General features: G+C 46.9%; 2 protein-coding genes across 3 annotated transcripts; one reads left to right on the top strand and one right to left on the bottom strand.

Annotated features, from left to right (window-relative positions):
- The first annotated feature begins 4,122 nt into the window (after window positions 1-4,122).
- On the top strand, window positions 4,123-9,674 carry FEM1A (fem-1 homolog A). Its single transcript, XM_070944555.1, has one exon. It carries the CDS (start codon window positions 4,198-4,200, stop codon window positions 6,163-6,165), a length of 1,968 nt encoding a protein of 655 aa, XP_070800656.1. The 5' UTR covers window positions 4,123-4,197; the 3' UTR covers window positions 6,166-9,674.
- A 479-nt stretch (window positions 9,675-10,153) lies between these two features.
- On the bottom strand, window positions 10,154-25,282 carry TICAM1 (TIR domain containing adaptor molecule 1). 2 transcript variants are annotated; one of them, XR_011599719.1, is made up of 4 exons: window positions 25,265-25,282; window positions 23,701-23,814; window positions 12,786-15,107; window positions 10,154-10,184 (listed from the first exon to the last, which is right to left on the bottom strand). XR_011599719.1 is itself a non-coding variant. In XM_070931894.1 (3 exons), the coding sequence occupies exon 3, from the start codon at window positions 14,954-14,956 to the stop codon at window positions 12,965-12,967; it is 1,992 nt and encodes a 663-aa protein (XP_070787995.1). In that variant the 5' UTR covers window positions 14,957-15,107; window positions 23,701-23,814; window positions 25,265-25,282; the 3' UTR covers window positions 11,690-12,964. The 2 variants fall into 2 exon arrangements, 1 of the variants encoding a protein (XP_070787995.1); XM_070931894.1 differs by lacking the exon at window positions 10,154-10,184 and having other exon boundaries at window positions 11,690-15,107.
- Between the last annotated feature and the right edge of the window lie 390 nt (window positions 25,283-25,672).

Here is a 25,672-nt window from a genome sequence, read left to right as displayed (position 1 = left end):
AAATAAATAAATAAATAAAATAGCAGGCAGAATTCGTGATGTATCTCCCAAATAAACAGGGAGAATAAACAAACAATATGTGCTGATATAATGTTTTTTATTTAAAACACGTGTATATATGGCCTCCTCCCTCATTGTCAAACACTGGGCAGCTTACAATCGAAAATAAAATAATGTATACATATATACCCAATGTATTTCGATCAATCAGAATGGAGCTCGAAGGGACCCTGGAGGTCTTCTAATCCAACCCCCTGCTCAAGCAGGAGACCCTATACCATTTCAAACACCTCTTCTTCAAAACCTCCAGTGTTGGAGCATCCATAGCTTCTGGTGGCAAGCTGTTCCACTGGTTAATTGTTCTCACTGTCAGGAAATTTCTCCTTAATTCCAGGTTGCTTTTTCCCTTGATTAGTTTCCACCCGTTGGTTCTTGTCTTGCCTTCAGGTGCTTTGGAGAATAGCTTGACCCCCCTCTTCTTTGTGGCAACCCCCTGAGATATTAAAACTCTGCTATCATGTCTCCCCTCGTCCTTTTCTCTAGACTAGACATGCCCAATTCCTGCAACTGTTTTTCATGTTTTTGTCTCCAGCCCTTTAATCGTCTTAGTTTCTCTTCTTTGCACTTTTTCAAAAACAATAAAAGCAATAATCCCCCAAATAGGAAAAAATTGAATATTGTTCCATTATGCATCATCAAGTTGGTCTTGACAGCGACCATGTAAATAGATATTATGGATTCAGGATTTTATTTTAATATATCATTTTATTCTATTTTATTTTATTTATTATGCTGCCCATCCTTCCCTCCCTCCCTCTGTCTATATACCAATAGTCCTTGTCTTATGACCACAAATGAGCACAAAATTTCTGTTGCTAGGCAAGACATTTGTTAAGTGAGTTATGCCCCATTTTACGACTTTTCTTGCCACAGTTGTTTAAGTGAATCATTGCAGTTGTTAAGTTAGAAACATGGTTGATAAGTGAATCTGGCTTCCGCAATGACTTTGCTTGTGTTATGGCCCACCAGCGGACTGTGTGTCACTGCGTTTTTGTATTTACCAGCTGAGCTCATTATTTCTGGACTGTCAGACTTTCTGTAGCTTGCCAAAATTTCTTATCAGTAAGCTAACTACGTGTATCCGCATTCCTTTCTTTCTACTTCACACTTTTCTTTCTTCTCTTGCCAAGACAAGTCCGGCTGCTGAGAAGTAGCCAATAGGAACTTTGTAAAAATGTAACAATTTAATTACAATAAATATGAGTTTATTAGAAGATGTATTCCGGTTTTATTTTTCAAAGTATACACAAGGAAAGTGCCACAATCCAGGCAATTACCCCAGGAAGGTAACGGGGCTAATTGCCTCTGACACTGTGCAGCTGGTAGCTGATTCCGACAGCGAGGAGGCTGATGTGGTGATTCGCCAGCAGCCTGTGCAGCTGGCAACCGAATCAGACAGTGAGGAGGCTGGAGAAGGTGTGGTGCCCGAGGCGGGGATTCAGCCAGGGCCTTCAGAACCTCCAGAAGCTCCCATAAGTGAAGAGGACAAAGAGGAGGAGCCTCTTCTCGATGCACGGGTGCGCAAAAGGCAGGAATGGCTCCTCAGGAGGAGGTCTCCTCGAGAGTAAGGCTTGGGGCTAACTGGCCACTCCCCTAGCCTATTTAAGGAATGACAACGACTGAGGCAATTTGCAGGGAACAACTTCGTTCATATTCCTTTGCGTATTGACTCCAGAAACGTCTGATCGGCTCTTGCTTCTCTCTTGTTATTTTTCCTGCAAACTGCTTCTGGGCATTCTACCAACCACAGTAAGCTTACGGTTATCTGAAAGACTGTACCTCAGAATTGAGTTATTATTCCTTGGACTCTTGTCGGCTGTTAATGAAGTTAAATTAACAGCCCTTGTTCAGAAAAGACTGATTTAAACTGTACTTGTGTTTGAACAACTACTAAGAAAGCTCATTAGTAGTCCTTAATTAGTAAACTAAGGTTTATATGGACTTTGTGTGTGCTGCGTTCTTTGTGGTCTGTAGCTGGGGCAGAACAGCTTGTCAGAAGGTCACAGAAGGTGACCACCTGACTCTTGGACACTGCAACCCTCATAAACACATGGTGGTTGCCAAGCATCTGAACAAACAGGAAGCAACAGGTGAAGCTAAACAGAATCCCATCAGATACCTGTACAATTAGCACAGGTGCCCCCCAAGGCTGTGTGCTCTCTCCACTTCTCTCTGTATACCAACGACTGCATCTCAGACAATCCATCTGTTAAACTACTGAAGTTCGCAGATGACACAACAGTGATCAGTCTCATTCAAGACAATGATGAATCCGCATGCAGACAGGAGGTTGAACAACTAGCCTCTTGGTGCGACTGGAACAATCTGGAACTGAACACATTCAAAACCGTAGAAATGGTGGTGGACTTTAGGAGAAACCCTCCCCTGCTTCCACCTCTCACAATACTAGACAACACAGTAGCAACAGTAGAGGCCTTCACATTTCTAGGTTCTACCATATCGCAAGATCTAAAATGGACAGCTACCATCAAAAATGTCATCAAAAAAGCCCAACAAAGAATGTTCTTTCTGCGCCAACTCAGGAAGCTCAAACTGCCCAAGGAGCTGCTGATACAGTTCTACAGAGGAATTATTGAGTCTATCATCTGCACCTCCATAACTGTCCGGTTTGGCTCTGCAACCCAACAAGACAGACACCGACTTCAGAGGATAGTTAGAACTGCAGAAAAAACAATTGCTACCAACCTGCCTTCCATTAAGGACCTGTATACTGCACGAGTCAAAAGAGGGCTGTGAAAATATTTACAGACCCCTCGCATCCTGGACATAAACTGTTTCAACTCCTACCCTCAAAACGACGCTATAGGGCATTGCACACCAGAACAACGAGACACAAAAACAGTTTTTCCCCGAACGCCATCATTCTGCTAAACAAATAATTCCCTCAACACTGTCAAACAATTCACTAAGTCTGCATTACTATTACTATTAATCTTCTCATCGTTCCTACCACCCATCTCCTCCCACTTATGACTGTATGAATGTAACCTTGTTGCTGGTATCCTTAAGATTTATATTGATAATGTTTCCTGATTGCTTTATTTGTACCGTATGACTATCATTAAGTGTTGTACCTTATGATTCTTGATGAATGTATTTTTTATTTTATGTACACTGAGAGCATATGCACCAAGACAAATTCCTTGTGTGTCCAATCACACTTGGCCAATAAAAAAATCTAATTCTAATTCTAATTTTGATCGTATGACCATAGGGATTCTGCAACGGTATTAAGAGTGAAAACAGTCATGTCGTATTTTTTCAGTACTGTTGTAACTTTGGACGGTCACTAAACAAATTGTTGTAATTTGAGGACTTGTAAATATTCCAACCTCAGTCTTGGTTCGTTTTTAGAGGTGGAGCAAATCGAGGCTGTAAATATTGGGATGGCCAGTAGAGGGCAGAGAAAGGTTGGAGATTTGGATGTGTTTCTGCTGCCCTCTAGCGGCTAGCCAGGTAATTGCACCCAAAGGCCAGTATATATATTGCATGGTATCTGTAATCATTAAGGTTAGCCTGGAGGTGACACGTATTTTTTTTAATCGGAAATATATATTTTTAATTAGAAAGTAAGTGCATCCACCGGCAGACTAAAGTAAACAAACTCCATTTCCCAGAAGTCAGCTCACCTACTCCGACGCTCTCTCTCTCTCTCTCTCTCTCTCTCCGCCCCCCCCCCCGCCGCTCGTTCCCACAAGCCTCTGCTTCCTTCAACCCCTTTCTGGGAAACTGAGTTTCCTTCCTAGAGTGAAACCCAGCCGCCGCTAAGCAAAGCCCTCGCTTCTTTGAACTACCCTTCCCGAAAGCCCTCGCGGAAAACCCTTTTCTCCCCCCCACCAGCCTCTTGGTTCGCCTTTCTCTCGCCGGCTACCCTTCCCTGCGCTTCTTGGGAAACGTAGTTGACGAACGGCCCTGCGGGCTTCGAAAGCGGGCCTGCGCGCGCGCGCGTCCAGACTACCAGTCCCGGCGTTCCCTTCGCCCGGCGGGAAGGCCCGCCATTTTGTTTTTCGCCTCAAGAGTGCTCAAGATGGCGGCGCCGGTATCTGAGGCGACGAGCGGCCTGTCAGCGCGGGCCGTCCCGGGAAGGCCTTGGTAGTAGTCGCGGCGGGCGCCGCCATGGACCTGCGCCTGGCCGTGTACAACGCGGCCCGGGAAGGGAAGCTGAAGCTGCTGCAGAAGCTGCTAGGCGGCCGCGGCCGGGAGGAGCGTCAGCGTCTGGCTGCGGGCCCTGGCGGCGCGGAAGGCCCGCCGTTGCTGATCGCTTCCCGCCACGGTCACCGCGAGGTGGTGGAGTACCTGGTGGACCACTGCGGCGCGCGGGTGGGCGCGGGCGGGTCGGTGCGCTTCGACGGGGAGACCATCGAAGGGGCTCCGCCGTTGTGGGCCGCCGCCGCCGCCGGGCACCTGCCGGTGGTGCGGAGCCTGCTGGAGCGCGGCGCCTGCGTCAACCAGACCACGCTGACCAACTCGACGCCGCTGCGGGCGGCCTGCTTCGACGGGCACCTGGCCGTGGTGCGCTACCTGGTGGGCGAGTGCGGCGCCGACCTGGAGGTGGCCAACCGCCATGGCCACACCTGCCTGATGATCGCCTGCTACAAGGGCCACGCCGACATCGCCCGCTACCTGCTGGAGAGGGGAGCCGAGGTCAACCGACGCAGCCTGAAGGGCAACACGGCCTTGCACGACTGCGCCGAATCCGGCAGCTTGGAAATCCTTCGCCTGCTGTTGGCTCGCCGGGCACGGATGGAGCGGGACGGCTACGCCATGACCCCGCTGCTGGCCGCCAGCGTCACCGGGCACGCCAACATCGTGGAGTTCCTCATCCGGGGGGCGCTGGAGGAACCTCAAAGCCGGGATGCCGAAGAGGAGGAGGAGGAGGAGGAGACAGAGGATCGGCAAGGAGAGGAAGAGGAGGAGGAGGAAGAGACCGGCGAATCCCACGTCTACTGCACCCGAGAGGCCGCGGTGGAGGCGCTGGAGCTGCTGGGCGCCACCATGGTGGACAAGAAGCGCGACCTGCTTGGCGCTCTGAAGCACTGGCGCCGGGCGATGGAGCTGCGTCTCCGAGGGGGCGAAGGTCTCTCCAAACCGGAACCTCGGCAGCGGGTGCTGGCTTACGACTACGCCCAAGAAGTCAGCAGCATGGAGGAGCTAGAATCGCTCATCACGGATCCGGATGAGATGAGGATGCAAGCTTTGTTGATCCGAGAACGTATCCTGGGACCGTCTCACCCGGATACCTCGTATTATATCCGCTACCGGGGGGCCGTCTACGCCGATTCGGGCAACTTTGAACGGTGCATTAACCTGTGGAAGTACGCCTTGGAAATGCAGCAGGGCAACCTGGAGCCCTTGAGTCCGATGACGGCCAGCAGCTTCCTCTCCTTTGCCGAGCTCTTCTCGTACGTGCTGCAGGACCACTCGAAGGGCGCTTTAGGGACTCAGCTGGGTTTTTCTGACCTCATGGTGGTTCTGAGCAAAGGGGTCCGCGAGGTTGAGAGGGCCCTCCAGCACCGGAAAGACCCGGTGGCGGACGCTTCCCAGTTCACCAAAGCCCTGGCCATCATCCTCCACTTGGTCTTTTTGCTGGAAAAAGTGGAATGCTCGCCCGAGCAGGAGCATCAGAAACGCCAAACCATCTACCGCTTGCTGAAGTGTCACCCCCGAGGCAAGAACGGCTTCACCCCGTTGCACATGGCGGTGGACAAGGACACAACCACAGTGGGCCGCTACCCGGTGGGGAAATTCCCCTCTCTCCATGTGGTGAACCTCCTGCTGGAGTGCGGGGCCGACCCAGACAGTCGGGATTACGACAACAACACCCCACTGCATGTGGCTGCCCGGAACAATTGCCCCCTCATCATGAGCACCCTAATGGAGGCCGGAGCTCATATGGATGCGACCAATGCTTTCAAACAGACGGCCTACGAGCTCCTTGACGAGAAGCAGCTCACCAAGGCCATGATGCAGCCTTTTAATTACATCACCTTACAGTGCCTTGCGGCCCGAGCGCTGGATAAACACAAGATCCCTTATAAGGGTTTCATCCCCGAAGAATTGGAAGCCTTCATTGAGCTGCATTAGCCAAGAAGGACTCTACTTCCTACTGGCCTCTTCCTAGACCTGTTGCAGCTGGCAGGGAGAGGACTTAGATTCGTGGTCTTCCTGGGGTCTGGATTTTAAAAGCTTTGGTTTGCACTTGGCCAGCTTATATGGTCTCTGTCTTTCTTCTGTCTGGCCCCTGACAGGAAGAAGGCATCTTTTGCCCAAACGCCCAAGTGGCCTCGCTCTCTGGGATCTTTTTAAGTAGATGACAGGCTCAACTGCAGTGTTTCCCAACTTTGGCCACTTTAAGATGGGTGGACTTTCAACTCCCAGAATTCTGGGAGTTGAAGTCCACTCATCTTACTCCTCTATGGGTCTGTCCCTAATCTGTCTTTGAAAGTCCCCCTCGAATTTTTCTCCCTGGCCTTCCAGACAAAGCCAAGGAGTTGAATTTAATCCCCTTCTCATTTTACATTGATTGACTCCCCTTCTGGGACATTGTCCAAAGGAAAAAAAAAAAAGTTGGCTCAAAGTTCCTCCAATCTTTTCTCAGCCTGCCCCGTCTTCTTTGTGTTCCTGTGAGAAGTGGGAAAATAGAGGGGGGGGTGGTGGATCTGATTTCATGACCGGCCCCACAGTGGCCATGTGCAAGATAGATGAATGTTTTGCATGGCCTGCTTTCAGCTTGCACGTGGGTTGAGCTTTTTAAGTTCTTCCATTTTGCATCCTTTCTTTTCGAAGACGTAAGAATGGACTAAGGCAAACCCACCAAGTCTTAACAATGTTCTTTTGTTCAGCTCAACCTTGTAACTTAAGTGGGGGGTGGGGGGGTTGAGAAAGGGACAGTCTTCATTTTGAGCAGCAGGCTGTTTGCTTCTTTGCATGGTTGATCCAAGCTGGGTGCAGTGAGGTTTGGTTTTTTGGTGCCCCCACCCCACCCCTGGATTTTTCTTGGCTTCGACTGTCTCTTAACATCGGCTCAGATTTTGCAGGCTGTTTTCAAAGCTGGTGGTAATAATTGTATTTTTATTTGGCTGCTGGTTTTTCTTGTCAGCGGAGTGAGGCCTGCACCGTAGGCAGACCAGGCTGTAAATGTTTCCCTAGATTGTGAAATTTAATCCAGCCATTTCTTTTTCCTCTCCAGAAAAGAGAAACGGTATTGATTTTTGACCCAATCACTGGCAAAAAACTGTGTTCGTTTATATCAGAGGTCTCCAAACACAACCACTTTAAGACTGGCGCACCAACTCCCAGAATTCCTCAGACCCCCATGCTGGCTGAGGAATTCTCGGAGTTGAAGTCCAACAATCTTAAAGCTGCCAAGTTTGGAGACACCCCCCTCCCCCTCAATTTATGTCTTCCTGGCTGGGAATGCCCCAGTTTTCCTGGAAGGGCTTAAAAACAGGAGGTGATTGGGTGATATTTCATTGTCCAGAATTATCTCTTTGCCGCCTCCGTAAAGGTTAAGGCACAGATGCTTTTTAAAATCTCCCAGAAGCCAAAGAAAATGTGCTGAAAACCTATTTTGCACTGTGGGCCTGCCCAGGTTTACTTTCAATTAAAAATCGTGCCTAATAGCCCACCAAATAGAGAAGAGGCGAGTTAAATGCTTACACTGTGGCTTCCTAGTTTTTTCACATGTCCTTGCCTTCCTTAACTCTTCAGGGCAGGCGGGCATCGAAAACCAGAAATTTATTCATCCCTGCAAGAAGTGGGTTGCAACTTGAATTCTTAGTATTAGTCGCTTCACCCCCTCAACTTGGCTATCAAGCGATGATTTTTAAATTATTATTATTATTATTATTATTATGTAAAGGGCAGACATGGATGTTGAAGGATCGATGAATAGGTCACAAACACACACCCTTACTCAAGAGCTGATTCTTTTTGGTGTGTCCTGTAAATAATTCTTCTATGCAGACTGGGCAGTTGAGGTTGAGGCTGCATTAGGCAAGAGAAAAATGATGGCAAGGGGGATGAGTTGATGGACAGACGGAGGGACGGACAGACAGATGAAAATGACTTGAAGGGATTGAGAAGGCCTGATGTTTGCGTTCGAATCTTGAAGGACCTTTTTTGTCCCTTCTCTCAGGGTCTACCTCACGTACCAACTGTGTTAACGGCAGATGTTTGGAGCAGTTATAAGATGGCCGTGGCTGTTGGTGGCTGCATGACTTCTGGACCATCTTAACTCTTCATAGTAGCGGGACAGGTGAAGGTCAGAGGAGGTTGAAGTAAAAGAGGCCGTCATCATCTTTGGTGCTTGCTTATGTCCAGATAGACTTTTTTTTTTTTTCCAGATCAAACAAACCCATCCCGGGTTATCTGGAACTGTTTCGAAGAGCCTTTCTCAGCCTCGGGAACTTTTAAAAAGGGTGGACTTCCACATGGCTGACTGGCTGAGGAATCCCGGGAATTGAAGTCCACCCTTCTTATAAAAATTCCTGAAGTTGAAAAACACTGCTTCAGAGGTCTTCCTTCAAAAAAAAAAAAAGACTTGGTTAAACGGCCTACCAGCTGGACGTAGGTTTTGATGACTGTCTCACAAAAGAGAGAAATTGAATTGATCAGACCAAAAAGTTTCAGAATGTAGAGTTTTCCCCCCAGTTAATCTGATAAGCGTTCTCTCTGGGGTGAGCCTCCGTCGGAGGCGTCATTTCAATCCGATGGCCTCCGTAGTTTTAAGAGATTGGCGTTCTCTTTGAATCCACCTCTAATTTTGTTCTGCTTTGAAGCAGAAAAGGGGGGGGGGGGGACAGTATCAGGTGATGCCGGAGGGTGCTAACAGATGTTGCTTTGTTTTTCTCTTGGACATCAAAGGAGCAAAAAAAAAAAAAAAACCCTCTCCAATCCTGCTTTAGATTCCTGGTTTGGGCAGGGTGGAGCGGCAAATGGCCAATATTTTGTGTTTGTGTGCGGATGTGTTTGGAGACCAGGCGGTGATTTTGGAGAACCATTTCTGCACCTTCACACAGCCCAGGGATAACAAGATGCAGAGGTCTTAAATTGCCTTGCATGGTTTTTCAGCCTCTGCAGCTTTAAGATGATTGGACTTCAACTCCCAGAATTCCCCAGCCAGCACAACTGTGCTGGCTGGGGAATTCTGGGAGTTGAAGTCCAAACATCTTAAAGTTGCAGAGGTCGAGAAACTGCTGCTTTAGGGGCTCAAGAGAACTACAGAAACCTCAGTTTTTTTCTTTCCTCCGTGGATTTTGCAGCTTTGCGTTCTTGCAGTGTTAAAAGCAAACAACAATATTAGCGGGTAAAGCAAAGGAAGTTTCAGGTTACCGGTTTTTGTTTTTTTGTTTTTTTGTTTTGTTGCAAAGAATGGAGTTGATTTGGCAATCTTGGCAGAAAAAAAATGCACAAGCAGCGTATGCTACACTTGAGAGCCAACCTTCCTAACTTGAAGTAAATAAAGTTATACTGACAGTGAAAATCAAGAAGAAAATGTCATGCTGCTAAAAAAATACACAATTGTGTTTCTGACTCTTCTTGTTCGTTTTCATATGGGCGTGTGGCTAGATAAACAGGTAGTCCTCCACTTAACGACTGAGTCTGGAATTAGGGTCATAAGTCATGCCGGTCGTTCAGCAGATCGCCACATAACTGATTTTCCCACCTTTTTTATCACAATTGTTAAGGGAATGCGGCAGTCATAAAGCAAATAGGGCAGTCATTAAGCAGATCCATTGTTCACAATGGGTGTTTTTAGCTGGAGACAATGGTTTTTGCAAATTGTGGTTGTGTGATTGTGGGACACTGTAAATGCCAGCCAGTTCCCAAGCACCCAAAATGTGATTATGGGAGGGGCCATCAGAATTTCAAATCTGGGTTGTAAGTAACTCTGGGGAAGTCCGCTGTAACTACGAGCGGTCATAAGTCGAAGACTACCTATATGTGGTGACATTTTTGAGCCTGAGAAAGACACCTGCGTTTCTTCATAGTTTGGCATTTATGGAGGGAAAAAAAAACGAGTTACAAATGGAAGAACCTTGTAGCGGGATCAGATTCTTTGGGGCTACATCATGTAATCCACTGATTTGGTAATGAAATGCCTGCAAGAAAAAAAAACAAACCCCAGTTCAGAGCACCAAGGACCCCACATTCAACCTTGAGCTACCAATACCCCACACTCCCTTCTGGCACTGATGATGCTACCTAGCTGGGTCACGAAATGCATGCAGGAAAAACAATCCATCTCAGGAATCCCACAGCGAAATTCTCCCCATACGAGAATCTGGGTTTCTGCTGAGCACCTCGTAGCTCAGGTGCTGCCTAAAACAGTGATAATTCTGTTTAACCAGGCAGAGCAAATTAAATACCATCTGCTCCTTAAATTTAACTTTACAAGCAAAAGAAAGAGCCCCTTGTTCTGCTAATCCCCATTTAGGCATCAATTTTTTTTTTATTTGATTTATATGCCGCCCTTCTCCGGAGACTCAGGGCGGCTTACAATGCGTTAAGCAATAGCCTTCATACTTTTGTATATTTATACAAAGTCAGCTTATTGCCCCCACAAACTGGGTCCTCATTTAACCTACCTTAGAAAGGATGGAAGGCTGAGTCAACCTTGAGCCTTGGAGAGATTCGAACCAGCAGTAATTGCAGGCAGCTGTGTTAATGACAGGGTGCTTAGACCACTGTGCTATCAAGGCTCCACAATTCGTATCTTACTGGTGTTGACCACTGGTCAAACAGGTCCAAAGCTTTAGATCAGGGGCGTCCAACCTTGGCCAGAATTCCCCAGCCAGCTATGAAGGACCCCTATTTCCCCTGCCGTGCCAAAAGAAATAATAATTCCCTAATTTTTGATGATAAATAAATAAATACACATACTTTGCCCCTGAGTGGATGTATTTAAAAAACAAGACAATGTGTCGTCTTGTTTAATGCCTCTATTCCAGACTGGAAAAAGTACTGGGAGTTGAAGTGCTCTGGCTGGGTCAGATCTGATAAAGTGCAGAAAGAAGGGAGGAATTGGGGCTGGGGGTTTTAGCATTGCTATCTGCAGCTCCCAGCTTCTCCAGGGACAGTAGAAGTGAAAATAAGAGATAATGTTGGGGTACACACACACCCATGTTCCTGACCACAACCACCCCGTCCCCTCTCCCTCCCTCCCTTCCCCCACCTGAGCAACTTGATATATGGATTTCAATTTCAACTTTAATATTTCAACTTCAGGTTCTTATCTTACTGGTAGTATTTACCACTGGTAAAATATCCAAAGTTTTAAATGGGCGTCCAATCTTGGCAACTTTTAAGACCTGTGGACTTCTACTCCCAGAATTCCTCAGCCAGCCAAGTTGGCTGGGGAATTCTGGGAGTTGAAGTCCACATATCTTCGCTATCTTGATTGTTAGGATCCAGCGTTGCCTGGAATCTAAAAGAGCTCTCAATCGCTACGCCCTGTCTTAAGCCGGGGCTTAAACCTGGTTATATAGAGTTAAGCCACAATTCAGTTCAGACACACCAAGCCGTAAATAAGATCACAGCGACTCTTCGCCTCTTAAACCAAAATCAAACCAGGATCCTTATAATTCCATTTGCAACACGAACCAAGGCATTTTCAAAGGCCCACATATATTGCGCAGATGTCGTACACATCCCAGAATTTTCAACCAAGTTAAATCGGTGGGGTTTGAAAGAAATAGGTGCCCTCTTATCTCTGTCCTTTTGAGATTCATCCCTTTTGAAGTCTTGGCTGGGTTGCAAAAAAAGGAGCAAAATGGCGCCCCTCCCCATCTTTTCTAAAGAGCACTGAAGGATCTCAAAATTGTCTCCCAAATTGCAAAATTAAAAATATAAGTCAGTGATGGCTAACCTTTTTGCCGCCAAGTGGAAGGAGTGCAGGAGGGTCGTGCGCGTGTGCGCCCACACCCATAATTTAATGCCCCCCGTGCCTCCCCTCCTCCGCTTTTGGCACGTGATGGCATGCTGGGCTTGGAAGGCCCATTTTTTCGCCCTCCCCAGGCTCCAGAGGCTTTCTTGGAGGCTGGGGAGGGCAAAAACAGCCTTCCCCACCCTCCCCAGAAGCTCTCTGGAGGTCGGAAACAGCTCATTTCCTGACTTCCAGTGGGCCCTAAAGGCCCAAAAATCAGCTGGCGGAGCTGAGCTAGGGCAACGCTCGTGTGCCCACAGATATGGCTTCACGTGCCACCTGTGGCACACCTGCCATAGGTTCACCATCACAGATATAGGTAGTGCTCGACATAGGACCACAGCTGAGGTCAACATCTTGCTAAGCAAGATAGTTGTTAAGTGATTTTTGCCCCATTTTACGACCTTGCTTGCCACAGTTGTTAAGTGACTGCAGTTGTTAAGTTAGCAATATTAGTTGCTAACTTAACTAACAACACATTAGTTGTTAAGACCATCTGTTTTCCCTATTGGCTTTGCTTCTTGGAAGGTCGCAAAAGGGGATCACGTGACCTTGGGACACCGCAACCGTCATAAATAGGAACCAGTGACCAAGCGTCTGAATTTTGATCACACAACCACGGGCATATTGCAACGGTCATAAGTGTGGAAAATGGTGCCTTTTTTTTCTTGTAACTTTGAACAGTCACTAAAAGAATGGTTGTAAGTCGAGCACTACCTATAATGCATTTTGCCCTTCACAAGTCCCTGTTGGGGGATTGCAAAGAGGAGATGGTCACCCATGAAGCTCGGGTGGACTTCAGGTCTTCCTGTGCTCCTCCTCCATTCAAGGTCCCAGTTCTTGTTGGCCCCTACATCTTCGCATGACGTCACAAGTCAAAGTGGCCCCTTCCCTCGACAAGATCATTGAGGAAATTTGATGATTAGGAAATTTAAGACATTTTTCGGCCGTCTCCTCTCATCCGTCTCGTTTCCATTCTCTGGGGTTGTCTTCCTTTTCCACCACCGGTGCCCTCTCAACGGTCTCATTGGCCGTGCCAACCGTTGCGTTGCTTTTTTCCACCTGCATGTGGTTATAGTCACCGATCTGAACCATCTGGGCATTCTGAATGATGAACTGGGGACCCGGCATTGCATTTGGAGAACCCACCAAGGACAGGAACGGTTGGGAGAAGGAAGCCTGGTCGAGTCCCAGTTTCATGAAGGACGTTGCCAAAGGAGGAAAGCCTTGAGTCTCATCGCCTGCTTGGGCTTCCATTCTTGACATGTCCACCACCGGTGGTCGAACTGATGACGGAAGATTGAGGACAGCGAGATGTTGCTGCAGCCTCAAGTTTTCTCGTTCTCGTTCTCTCTCCTCCTCTCTTTCCTGGATCTTTCTCATGAGGTCCCAGGTAGCTTTCTTTTCCCGGATCACCTTTGGAGTGAAGGTTTTCTTCACTCTCTTCTCAAACACGGGAGAGTTTTCACGCAAGGGCACCAGCGAAGCGAGCAGGAGGGGCATTTCCCCGAAATTTCGTGAATGTTCCTCGGGCACAAACGGAATCACTGAGTTCCTCTTGCAACAGCGGGTGAGGGAGTCCATCAAGGCCGTGTCACGTTGATAGTCACAAAGGCGTCCCATGAAGTTCCTTGTCAGGAGTACGAGCGTGAAGGCTGAGTTGTCCAAGGCGTTCTGGAAACAGTTGAGTTGGCCACACCCAGGAATGAGGAAATCCTCGCTGAAGGTGGCCCCGTTGGAGACACCCAAGGCCTCCAAGCGATCCTTCACCCGGCAAGCCACCAGCTCGTCTTCTGCGGCATGCAGGACCACGAAGGTGTAGAACTGCCTTTCATCGTCTGGTGGGACCATCGAAGAAGAAGGTTCTGAGCTACAAGAGGCAAGATCCGAAGTAGAAGAAGAAGAAGAAAGCAGAGGTCCAAAACTCGTGATTGGTGCTGGAGCAGAGGAACGGGGCGGACCATTTCCTGCAGAAGATGCTGAACCTGGCTTCTGCAGAGACGGAGCCTGAAAGGTGCACGTCAGATCTCCTGATGGTGTTATTTTGGGGGTTGGCGGGACCTGGGCAGATGCTGTGGGAGACAGTGTGATTTTAGAGTCAGGCAGTAAACAGGGACCTCTGGAATTTGGTAGGGAAGGTTTTCTTGAATTGGTGGAGCAACTGTTGACCAACGACTTAGAGCTGATGTCTTCTCCTTGGCCGGTTGGTGGTAGAGACAAGGAGCCTCCTGTGCTGGAAGGGCTATCGGAGGTTACTGAACTCTCGCTGATCTTAAGGCTGCTGATGTGGGAGATGGGGCTACCTGTAGAACGTAAAGACTGAGGGTTATCGGGAGGAGAAGAGCTACCGATTGACACCGGACTGCTCCTTCTGGCCGGAGTCAACTCCCATCTACCTGAGGCCAGAGCTCCAAAGTTATCCCCGGGCATCGTTGCGATGAACTGCGGTCCACACTTCTCCATAGCTTCATCCAGGAGACCTTTGAGTTGGGCTCCTTCAACGTGGCTTGCTTGAAAGGCTCGGACAGCTTCTCTGTAGGCCTCATCTCTGGCCAGGGTGTCGCAGAGCTTCTCATCAACCAAGAGTGAGTAGATCTCTGCCACGGATTGGGCCACCTTGGCATGGTCCTTCTGGAGTTGCTCTGGGGTTGTCCTCTTTGCTCCACCCGTACCCCAGAGGCTTTGGGAGAGATGGTGGGCCACCACGTCGTCCATGAAGCTGTTGAGATGCACCCTGGCCTCAACTTCTCTCCCCAAGGACCACAGGATCATGACGTGCAGGAGATGGCAGCTCTTCCGGTCTTGGTGCAAACAGCTCAACTTGTGCCTGTACTGAACCAGCTTCTCTGCTGGGATCCCATTTAGGATCTGGAGGATCCCTTCAAAGCCTCGATCTGCCTGGGAAGCCCCTGTCATCCTGGGCAAAGCCGGGTCCAAATTGAAGGGCATGTTATGGGTGGCCCAGTGGAGGTAGGGCACAGCTCCCCAAACTTTATCAAAGACGGGATGCCAGGAAGCCTAAATGTATGACGTCTTCTTAGGAAAATATTTGAAATGCTGCGGAATAAGCGAGCATCGTAATTTTGGCCGAACTTGAAGGCTGGAAGAAAAAAAAAAAGAAAGAGAAGAGAATGAAACTCAAGAACAATTTGGGAAGCCTGGATGAATGAATGAATGGAAGAAAGAAAAATAAATAAACAGACAGATAAATAAATGCATATCTACATACATACATACGTGCCTACGTACCAACATAAATAATTCTGCTTCATTGGAGATATTTAAGTGAGGGGCAGATCTAATACAGATAGTCCTTGATTTACAACAGTTCGTTTAGTGACCAAAGTTACAACAGTGCTGAAAAAAGTGACTTATGACCGTTTTTCACACTTAACGACCATTGCAGCATTCCCAAGGTTACGTGATCCAAATTCAGACGCTTGGCAACGGGTTCATACTTATGACCGTTACTGTGTCTCAAGGTCACGAGATCCCCTTTTGTGACCACCTGTCCAGCAAACCCAATGGGGAAGACAGATTCACTTAACAACCAGATTACTAATTTACCAGATGCAATGATTCACTTAACCACTATGGCAAGAAAGGTCGTAAAATGAGGCAAACCTCACTTGAAAACTGACAATTTCCAGCTATCCAGACTTTAAAATTGCTAAGATTGAGAAAAATTGTGATTTCTATTCTATTCTATTCTATTCTATTCTATTCTATTCTATTCTATTCTATTCTATTCTATTCTATTCTATTCTTTTTCTATTCTATTCTATTGTATTCTATTCTTTTTCTATTCTATTCTATTCTGTTCTATTCTTTTTCTATTCTATTCCATTCTCTATTCCCTATTCCCTATTCTGTTCCTGTTCTCTTCTGTTCCATATTCTATTCCCGTGATGGTGAACCTATGGCCACGCAGCCTTAGGTGGCAGTGGCACGCAGCGCCCTCTCTGATGGCACGCAAGCCGTTGCCCCAATTCAGCTCCATTGCGCATGTACACACACCCTCCACCGGCCAGTTGGTCTTTGGGTCTCTGCCACGCATGCGCGGGGGGTGGGGCCTGTGCAGGGGGCCTGTGCGCACATGTGCAGGGGGAGAAGGGTGCATGTCGGGGCATGCGTATGTGCGGGGGGGCCGGACACATACACAGGGGCCACACGTGCATTGCAATTTGGAGGTTCAGGCATGCGCGCATTCGCACGCAAGTGCTTTGGGCAGTTAGCTCTCACTGTTCTCTTCCATATTCCATTCCACATTCCATTATCCTGTCTTCCCATCCCATCCTCCTATCCTATTCTGACATGACATGATCTACTGTACATTCAGTGGTGAAATCCAAATTTTTTTACTACCGGTTCTGTGGGCGTGGCGTGGTGGGCGTGGTGTGGCTTGGTGGGCGTGGCTTGGCGTGGCAGGGGAAGGATACTGCAAAATCTCCATTCCCACCGCACTCCACGGGAAGGATACTGCAAAATCCTCATTCCCTCTCCACTCCTCGGGGAAGGATATTGCAAAATCTCCATTCCCACCCCACTCCTGGGGGAAGGATACGGCAAAATCCCCATTCCCTCCCCACTCCTGGGGGAAGGATATTGCAAAATCTCCATTCCCGCCCCACTCTGGGGGCCAGCCAGAGGTGGTATTTGCTGGTTCTCCGAACTGCTTAAAATTTCTGCTACGGGTTCGCCAGAACCTGTCAGAACCTGCTGGATTTCACCCCTGTGTATATTATTATAGCATATTATGGGTCCTGGCATAAAACGACCAATAAAACGGATTCCCTTAACCACCTGCCATGTTCACTGAACAACTGCTGCTTTCGCATAAAGACCGTGTCTGCATAACGACGCCCCCCCCCCCGAACAACATAAAACCGTGTGCACTAGTCACCTGGAGATCTGCTTAATGAAAGCAACTACTTACAACCCTAATGCCAGGCTCCGTTTGGGTTCTACGCCAAGGACTCCCTGTACCCTACCCACCATCAGAAGCACCTGATCTTGGGCCAAAATCAATTCCCCAATCTTTGGGGGGGGGGAGAGGGAAAGATTCAAACGTGGCTGCAAAACTAGCAACGTCATAAATCTCTCATCCTTCCCTAGCCACCTCATCCGGCGCCTTCGATGCCGGAAGAAAATTCTTCAGACACGCCGAGACAAGTTGGGTTCATCCTTTCATCGCTAAACTTGAAAATTCCCAACCCGGTTTGTCTTGTTTTTAAGGGTTCTGAAAAGAAAAGAAGACATCAATCCGCCAGGACCTTCTCAAGATTTTGGGCGCGGTCCTCAACCACCTCCAAAGAGTTGTAACCGACTCATCAATCGCCCTGCACCGGAAGAGGAAAATTACTAACTGCATAGCTGGATAGAAAATGTAGATGGCAGCCTGTGGAACTCAAGTGGTTTTCTTGGGTGGTAGTAAAGAGAATGTAGACATTTCCTGGTGGTCTCCTATCCCCATATTGCAGGCAGTCTTCTACTTACAGTCATAACTGAACCCAAAATTTCTCTCGCAAAACGAGACAGTGGATAGGTGGGTTTTGCCCCGTTTTATGACCTTTCTTGCCACCGTGATTAAGCGATTCGTTGCAGTTGTTAACTTAGAAACACGGTTGTTAAGTGAATCCAGCTTCCCCATTGATTTTGCTTGTCAGAAGGTCGTAAAAGGGGATCAGGACAATGCAACCGTCATAAATATGAGCCAGTTGCTAAGTGGCTGAATTTTGATGTGATTACGGGGTTGCTGCAACGGACGTAAGACTGAAACATCATCATAAGTCACTTTTTTCAGAGCCATTGTAACTTTGAATAGTTGCTAAATGAACTGTTGTAAGTTGAGGACTATCCCTACTTGGATCTAGCTTAGTTTAACTTCTGGGAACGGTTCAGGTGCCAATATTGAACCTTCAGCAAATTCAAATCAAATTAAATTAAATAGGATTTCCCCCCGGCTTCATCTTACAGGTAGTCCTTGACTTATGACCACAATTGAGCCGAAAAATTATGCTAAGTGAGACATTTGTTGAGTGAGTTTTGCCCCACTATATGACTTTTCTTTCCACGGTTGTGTTCTGCGGACCCCAAAGAACACAGCACGCACAAAGTCTGTACAATCTGAAATTTACTAAAATAACTCAGTCTTTTCCAACTTTCTTAACAGCCTACAAGAAACCAAATCTGGTTCGCCAAACCGGTAGTTGCAAGGACTAGCTAACCCCGCCCATCCCACCCCGATCCTCCTAGGAGTCTCCACACGGCCTGTTTTGGATGCCAGGTAAATGCAGGGCCCGCACGGAGGCTGTTGGAGAGTGAAAAACGGGCCTACCGGAAGTCCGGAAACGGGCCTGTTTCCGGCCTCTGGAGGGCCGCCGGAGCCCAGAGGAGGCCATTTTTGCCCTCCTGGAGACTCGGGGAAAGCCTCCGGAGCCTGGGGAGGGTGAAAACGCGCCCCACCCTCCCCGCTGTGATGCAAGAAGCCGACTAGGCCAGGGGTGGGTTCTAAATTTTTTTACTACCGGTTCTGTGGGCGTGGCTTTATTTTGTGGGCGTGGCTTGGAGGTCATGTGACTGAGTGCGCGTGGCTAGCTAGTCATGTGACCGGGTGGCCATGGCTATGTGTATAGGGACTACTCAGAGGGCTGAAAAAAGTCATTTCTGACAGGTCCTCGCACTTTTGACTGGTCCTCACACTTATGACCATCCTCACATTTATCCCCGTGCAGCATTCTTAACAACCATGTCACTCATTTCACAACTGCTTCTCTTCACCATGGTGACAAGATAGGGCAAAAAATGTAAAATGTGAGGACAGTCGTAAGTTTGAGGACTGGTCAAAAGTGCGAGGACCAATCAAAAATAATTTTTCCAGCCCTCTGAGTAGTCCATATGCACAAAAGGACTACCCAGAGGGCCGAAAAAAGTGATTTCTGACTGGTCCTCGCACTTTTGACCAGTCTTCGCCTTATGACTGGTCATCATTTATGCCCATTGTAGCATTCTTAACAACCATGTCACTCATTTCACAACTACTTCTCTTCACCACGGTGACAAGATAGGGCAAAAACGTAAAATGTGAGGACAGTCGTAAGTTTGAGGACTGGTCAAAAGTGCGAGGACCAGTCAAAAATAACTTTTTCAGCCCTCTGAGTAATCCATATGCACAAAAGGATACAGCAATAGAGAGGGATGAAGGAAGGAGAAGAGAGATGGAAGAAGGAAGGAGAGAGAGGGAAGGAAGAGAAGGGAGGAAGGAAGGGAAGAGAAATTAGAGTAGGAGTGAGGGTAAGAGAGGGAGGAAGAGAGGAGGAGAAGGAGAAAGGAAGAGGAAGTAGGGAGGAGAAGAAGAGGGGGGTGGGGGGGAGAGAATGATGACGGTTCGGTGATGTCATATCGTCACCGCTACCGGCTCGCGGGAACCGGGCCGAACCGGGAGGAACCCACCACTGGTCTAGGCCACGCCCCCCCAGCAACCAGGCAGAGAACCGATTGCTAAAATTTTTCGATCCCATCCTTGTAGAGCACACCTAGGTGTTCCTGGTGGTCTCCTTTCCCAAGGACCAATAGCGGTGCCCTTGCTTCTACGGGAAGAATTTTAAATTCTTGTAACTGTTGTTAGAAATAGTGTAAAGGGAACCACATGTTAACTGACCCAAGTCTCCACAAAGTTCCTGATTTACAGCCTTGGGGATCCAAGTTTAAGCTGACCCAAACACACAAACGACTTAAACGCTTATTTCAAATTGTAAACACACACAGACAAGCACAAAAACGTCAATCAATACAGCAGAAATGTCATTATAACCCCGTTCGAATGAAGAGTCTCGATCCTTATCCCTTCATTTAATCAACCCCTTCTCTCTAGGGTCCCCACATACACACTCCCGCACCCCTCAAGTGTCACTCTGGAATCAGCACGCGCACAACTGCAACACACCCAGGACAAGCTCCCTTATAAAACGCACTCTCTGTACCGTATTTTCTCTGCAGCTGCTGCCACGCCAGGCAAAAATCTCTTTGCTTTCGGGAGTAAATCATTCGCCTTTCCTCACAGCCGCCTGGATTTCGTTTTTATTTTGATTCTTACGCAACCCTGAATTGGAATGCCAAATTTTTCTTCTGGCCCTTCCCATCCAGACCAATCCACAATCAGGTGCCGTCTCAAATGCTACGGTGGCACCGAATTTAACCTTTGGATCCTAACGGAAACAACACAACTAGCAGTCCGCCTTAGCCAAAAGATACAGGTAGTCCCCGATTTACGACAAGTCATTTAGCAAACATTCAAAGTTGCAAAACCTCTCAAACTGAGAATTCTTCTTCCCCTCCAAAAGGGCTGTAGGGAATGGAACAATCGTCGCAGAACATTCTGGAATATTTCTTTTTAGGGATGGCGGGGATGCAATCTTTTGCAATCTTTGTAGGAAGTTTCAGATTTAGGGATTACTGTGATTCAAGGAACAATCGGGAATTATGAAACCAGAATTGGGCAAAATTGACCTTTCTAAACCTCAAAAAAGGTCAGTTTTGCCCAATTCACCATCCCTAAAAAGAAATATTCTAGAATGTTCTGCGACGGTTGTTCCATTCCCTACAGGCCTTTTGGAGGGGAAGAAGAATTCGCAGTTTGAGAGGTTTCGTAACTTCTCAAACAGTTCTAAATAATAGTTTTCCTCACACAGCGGGAATCGTGGGAAGCGTTGTGTTAGTCCAGGGTACCTCAAAATCAGAAGTGTTGTAGCCCCTTTCCCTCTTGACCCGTTTTACTCAAAAGTTAAAGCCTTTTTCAGATGCATGGAATAACTCAATAAAAGTTTTTTTAAAAATTTAAAGCCCGGAGAGGAAACGTTAAGGTTATTATTATATATGTTGATGGCAGCAAGATTATTTTAGGCACAAAAATGGAAGGATGCTTTGATTCCTACGATAGATTCATGGCTGCCAAAGTTGATGGAATTAGCAGAAGTGGCCAAATTGACTGCTTCGATCGAAGAAAAAAAAATACAATTATTTTTGTTTCAACCTGGAAACCGCTTCTGCACTTTGTGCTTGAGGTGGGGAAAAAATATGAGATCTGATTTTGGGTTTTACCGATTAGACAGGTTTAGGGTTAGGGAGGGTTTATATTATTATTTAAAAGTAAAATGTTGATATTATTTTCTTATTTTACTGCATCAAAACTCCCTTTGATGCAGTAAAATAAGAAAATTTTCTTATTTTAAATTTTCACTGGAAGTCAGTGTCTTTTCTTTCCTTTTTTTTCCTTTTTCCTACACTTTTTCCTTCCCTTTTTCCTCCCTTATTTTTCCTACTATTTTCTTTTTTTTCTTTTCGTATTTGATATTGTAAGATAATAAATAAAAGTGAGAATAAATTAAATCCGAGAGCCAATTTGGTGCAGGGGTAAAGGCACCATGCTAGAAACTGGGAGGCTGCGAGTTCTAGTCCTGCCTTAGGCCCAGTTGGAAGAAATGTCCATCTGGGTTCAGTTCCAAGTGGGGAGAAAGACACTGGAAACATAGAGACGGCTTGAAAAGATGGTTTAATGGTGGATGGGACCACATGGGTTTTTTGGTCTTGAGCAAAAAAGCACATGGGTTTTGAATTTGAGCTTGAATTCAACCAAGCTTGAGTCCCAGGCTTGGTTGAGCCTTGCTGGGTGATGCAATCTCCCCAGGTGCTGTGTGGTGAGTTCTGTTGCTAGGTGGGTAGAGGCAGAGGTGGGTTTCAGCAGGTTCTGATCAGTTCTGGAGAACCGGTAGCGGAAATTTTGAGTAGTTCGGAGAACCGGTAGTAAAAATTCAGACTGGCCCCGTCCCCATCTATTCTCTGCCTCCCGAGTCCCAGCTGATCGGGAAGAAATGGGGATTTTGCAGTATCCTTCCCCTGGAGTGGGGTGGGAATGGAGATTTTACAGTATCCTTTCCCTGCCATGCCCACCAAGCCATGCCACACCCACCAAGCCACACCCACAGAACCGGTAGTAAAAAATTTTGAAACCCACCACTAGGTAGAGGACTAATCCTATCTTTGTTGGATCTTGGGTGAGGGCATTTGCTTATGAATAGAGCTAGCTATCTCTTTATTTCTTAAGTACAGACATCTGCTGTGGGCTATTGAGGAGAGTGGGGCTATTAAGAGTGAGTCTGCTTCCTGCCTAAAAAAAACCCTGTTTCTCCATTTCTCATCCAGGGAAATATAATATTCTGCCTTTTTAATATTTCCTAGAATATTTCATTTTTTCTAGGAGAGGGGTGGGTGCCAACTTCCTACGCGGCTATTTTCTTTTTTCTTGCCGTATTTGATATTGTAAGTTAATAAATAAAAGTGAGAATAAATTAAAGCTCAAATTTTAAATTTGGTTTAATTTTAAACCAAATTAAATTGGTTCTCGACTAATTTGGTGCAGGGTTCAAGGCACCACGCTAGAAACTGGGAGGCTGCAAGTTCTAGGCACAAATCCAGCTGGCTGATCTCGAGCCAGTCGCCTTCTCTCGGCCCTAAAAAGGAAGCAATAGCTTGAGGATTTGGGCAGTTTCGAAACATGAAATACTAATAGAATAAGTACCTAGAGGTAGCCCTTGACTTACAACAGTCCATTTAGTGACGACGGCACTGAAAAAAAGTGCATTTTTCACACTTGCAGCATCAACGTGGCTTACATTCAGACGCTTGACGACGGCTTCACATTTATGACGGTCGCCGTACCCAGGGATCAGGCGATTCCCCCTTTGGCGACCTCCTAACCACGGGGAAAACAGATTCACTTAACAACCTAGTGTGACTACTTGAACGACTGCCGTGATTCCCTGATCGGATGGGTGAAGACAAGTCGTACCGTGGGGCCAAAAAACTCACTGAACCAATCCCTCGCTTAGCGACATCAAGTCGTAAAAGGGGATCAGGACAATGCAACTGTCATAAATACGAACCAGTTTCCAAGTGGGCGAATCTTGATGACGTGACTATAGGGTAGCTGCAACGGACGTAAGTCTGAAACACGGTCATAAGTCACTTTTTTCAGAGCTGTTGTAACTCTGAATCGTTGCTAAATGAACTGTTGTAAGTTGAGGACTATCCATACTTTGATCTGGCTTAGTTTAACTTCTGGGAATGCCCCAGGTGCCAATACTGAACCTTAAACAAATTCAAATCAAATTAAATAGAATTTTCCCCCTGGCTTCATCTTACAGGTAGTCCTTGACTTATGACCACAATTGAGCCGAAAATGTATGTTAAGTGAGACATTTGTTGAGTGAGTTTTGCCCCATTATATGACTTTGAACCAATGTCTCGCTTAGCAGCATCAACTCGGGGCTCCATTGCGGTCGTAAGTCGAGGACTGCCTGCTAAACCACTATTGAAAAAAACCTTCCCAAGAAGTAAATTGCAGAAAGACTGGATTGAAAGGGAGAAAAAAATAAATAAAAATAAAATAAAGCTATTTACTCCCATCGGCAGCTCGAGAAAGGGTCTGCCAGACATGATGAGACCCTGCCCCCCCACCCCCAAAAGGGACTTCCAGCCCCTTTGCAATTTTTTTTCCCTTCTGTTGGAAAACCTGGGATAAAAGCTTCACTCTTCCCTTTGCAGCCCCTGGGTGGGAAATCTGCTACCCCCCCTCCCAGCTGATTTTGCAAAGAGGGTGGAGGATCTCTGGGTAGGGGCTGCCCCGGAAGACTCACCTGGGGCTGCGGCCTCCCTGCCAGGACTGAGCTGGGTCTGGTGAGCAGGAGGCGGAAATTTTATCACCCCAAAAAGCTCTTCGCTCCTCCTCGTTTCTCCGTCCTTCCTGCCAGCTGGGTGGGAAAAAACCGTCAGCCCAAAATAGGAAGTTAAATCTTGCACAGAAGAAGGACTGGAGGTTTCTTTCGATTTCCTTGAATCGTTTTCAGAAGTGAATTCTTCACACACACACACACACACCACACCCCTTTGGAGAAATAATAGAAAGACACACACACACACACATGCACAAACACACTCTTTGGACAAATAGTAGAAACTCCCTCTCTCTCTCACTCACACACATAGACACACACTTTGGGCAAATAGTAGAAACTCTCTTACACAAACATAGACCCTTTGGGAAAATAATAGAAACACACAGACGCATACACAAACACACAACCTCTTTGGGCAAATAGTAGAAACATTCTCTTCCCCACCCTCTCTCTCACACACACAAATAGTATACACACACTTTGGGAAAATAGTAGAAACTCTCTTACACAGAGAGAGACCCTTTGGGCAAATAATAGAATCACACACACACTCTCACAAGCACACAAACACACACCCCCTTTGGGCAAATAATAGAAAGACACACACACATGCACAAACACACAACCAGGGGTGAAATGTAAAATGTGTTACTACCGGTTCTGTGGGCGTGGCTTGGGTAATGTGACTGGGTGGGCGTGGCCAACTTTTTTTTTTTTTAACTTTTCAAAGCATTTTTTTCTAATGCTTTGCAAAGCCTCTCTGGCGATCAGGCAACTCAGCTGGGATCGTCAGAGACTTTTCAAAGCATTTTTTTTTTAACCACCTCTTCGGCCAAGAGGTTGCAGAAAAAAAAATGCTTTGAAAAGCCTCTGATGATCCCAGCTGAGCCGCGCGATCATCAGAGGCTTTTTTTTTTTTTTTACTTTTAAAAGCATTTTTTTTCGGAAGAGGTTGTAGAAAAAATGCTTTTAAAAGTTAAAAAAAAAAAAGCCTCTGATGATTGTGCAGCTCAGCTGGGCATGGTGTGGGGGGGGGCAGGGATTTTTGCTACCGGTTCTCCGAACCACCCGCCACCATCGCTACCAGATTGGGCGATCTGGTCCGAACCGGGAGCATTTCACCCCTGAGAGAGACCCTTTGGGCAAATAATAGAATCACACACACACTCTCACAAACACACAAACCCTTTGGGCAAATAATAGAAAGACACACACACATGCACAAACACACAACCCTTTTGTAAGGCAAATAGTAGAAACTCACTCACTCACACACATATACACACTTTGGGCAAATAGTAGAAACTCTCTTACACACACAAACACAGGTAGAATTCAGGTATATTCAGGTAGAAAAGAAAGAGAGAGACAGACAGAGGAAGGAAGGAAGGAAGGAAGGAAGGAAGGAAGGAAAGAAAGAGAAAGAAAGAAGAGAGAAAGAAAGAAAGAAGAGAGAAAGAAAAAAGAAAGAAAGAAAAAGAGAGAGAGAGAGAAAGAAAGAAAGAAAGGAAGAGAAAGACCTCACCAGTTTGTTTGGCTTCAGTTCTGTGGAAAATGACGTTTTGCAGATAAGGGCCCAGATTGACTTCTGTGGGCAGCTTCACTTTGGGCAAATAGTAGAAACTCTCTTACACACACAAGCACAGACCCTTTGGGCAAATAGTATAAACACACAGACACATACACAAACACACAGCCTCTTTGGGCAAATAGTAGAAACACTCTCTTCCCCTCCCCCCCCCCTCTCTCTCACACACACAAATACACACACTTTGGGAAAATAGTAGAAACTCTCTTACACACAGAGAGACCCTTTGGGCAAATAATAGAATCACACACACACTCTCACAAACACACAAACACACACACCGGTTGGGGAAATAATAGAAACTCACCTGTTCGGTCAATTCCAAGCACAGGAGAAGAGATGGAA

The sequence above is a fragment of the Pituophis catenifer genome, unplaced genomic scaffold, assembly GCF_029215685.1.
Source record: "Pituophis catenifer annectens isolate HBS135680 unplaced genomic scaffold, rPitCat1.0.hap2 SCAF_1, whole genome shotgun sequence".
In the NCBI taxonomy this organism is placed as follows: Eukaryota; Metazoa; Chordata; class Lepidosauria; order Squamata; family Colubridae; genus Pituophis; species Pituophis catenifer.
Note: the sequence above shows the minus strand (reverse complement) of the source record. Positions and strands in the feature narration are given on the sequence as shown.

Excerpts from the sequence above, each read along its gene's own strand:
- FEM1A (XM_070944555.1), top strand. The coding sequence starts at position 4,198 with ATGGACCTGCGCCTGGCCGTGTACAACGCGGCCCGGGAAGGGAAGCTG.
- TICAM1 (XM_070931894.1), bottom strand. The coding sequence starts at position 14,956 with ATGCCCTTCAATTTGGACCCGGCTTTGCCCAGGATGACAGGGGCTTCC.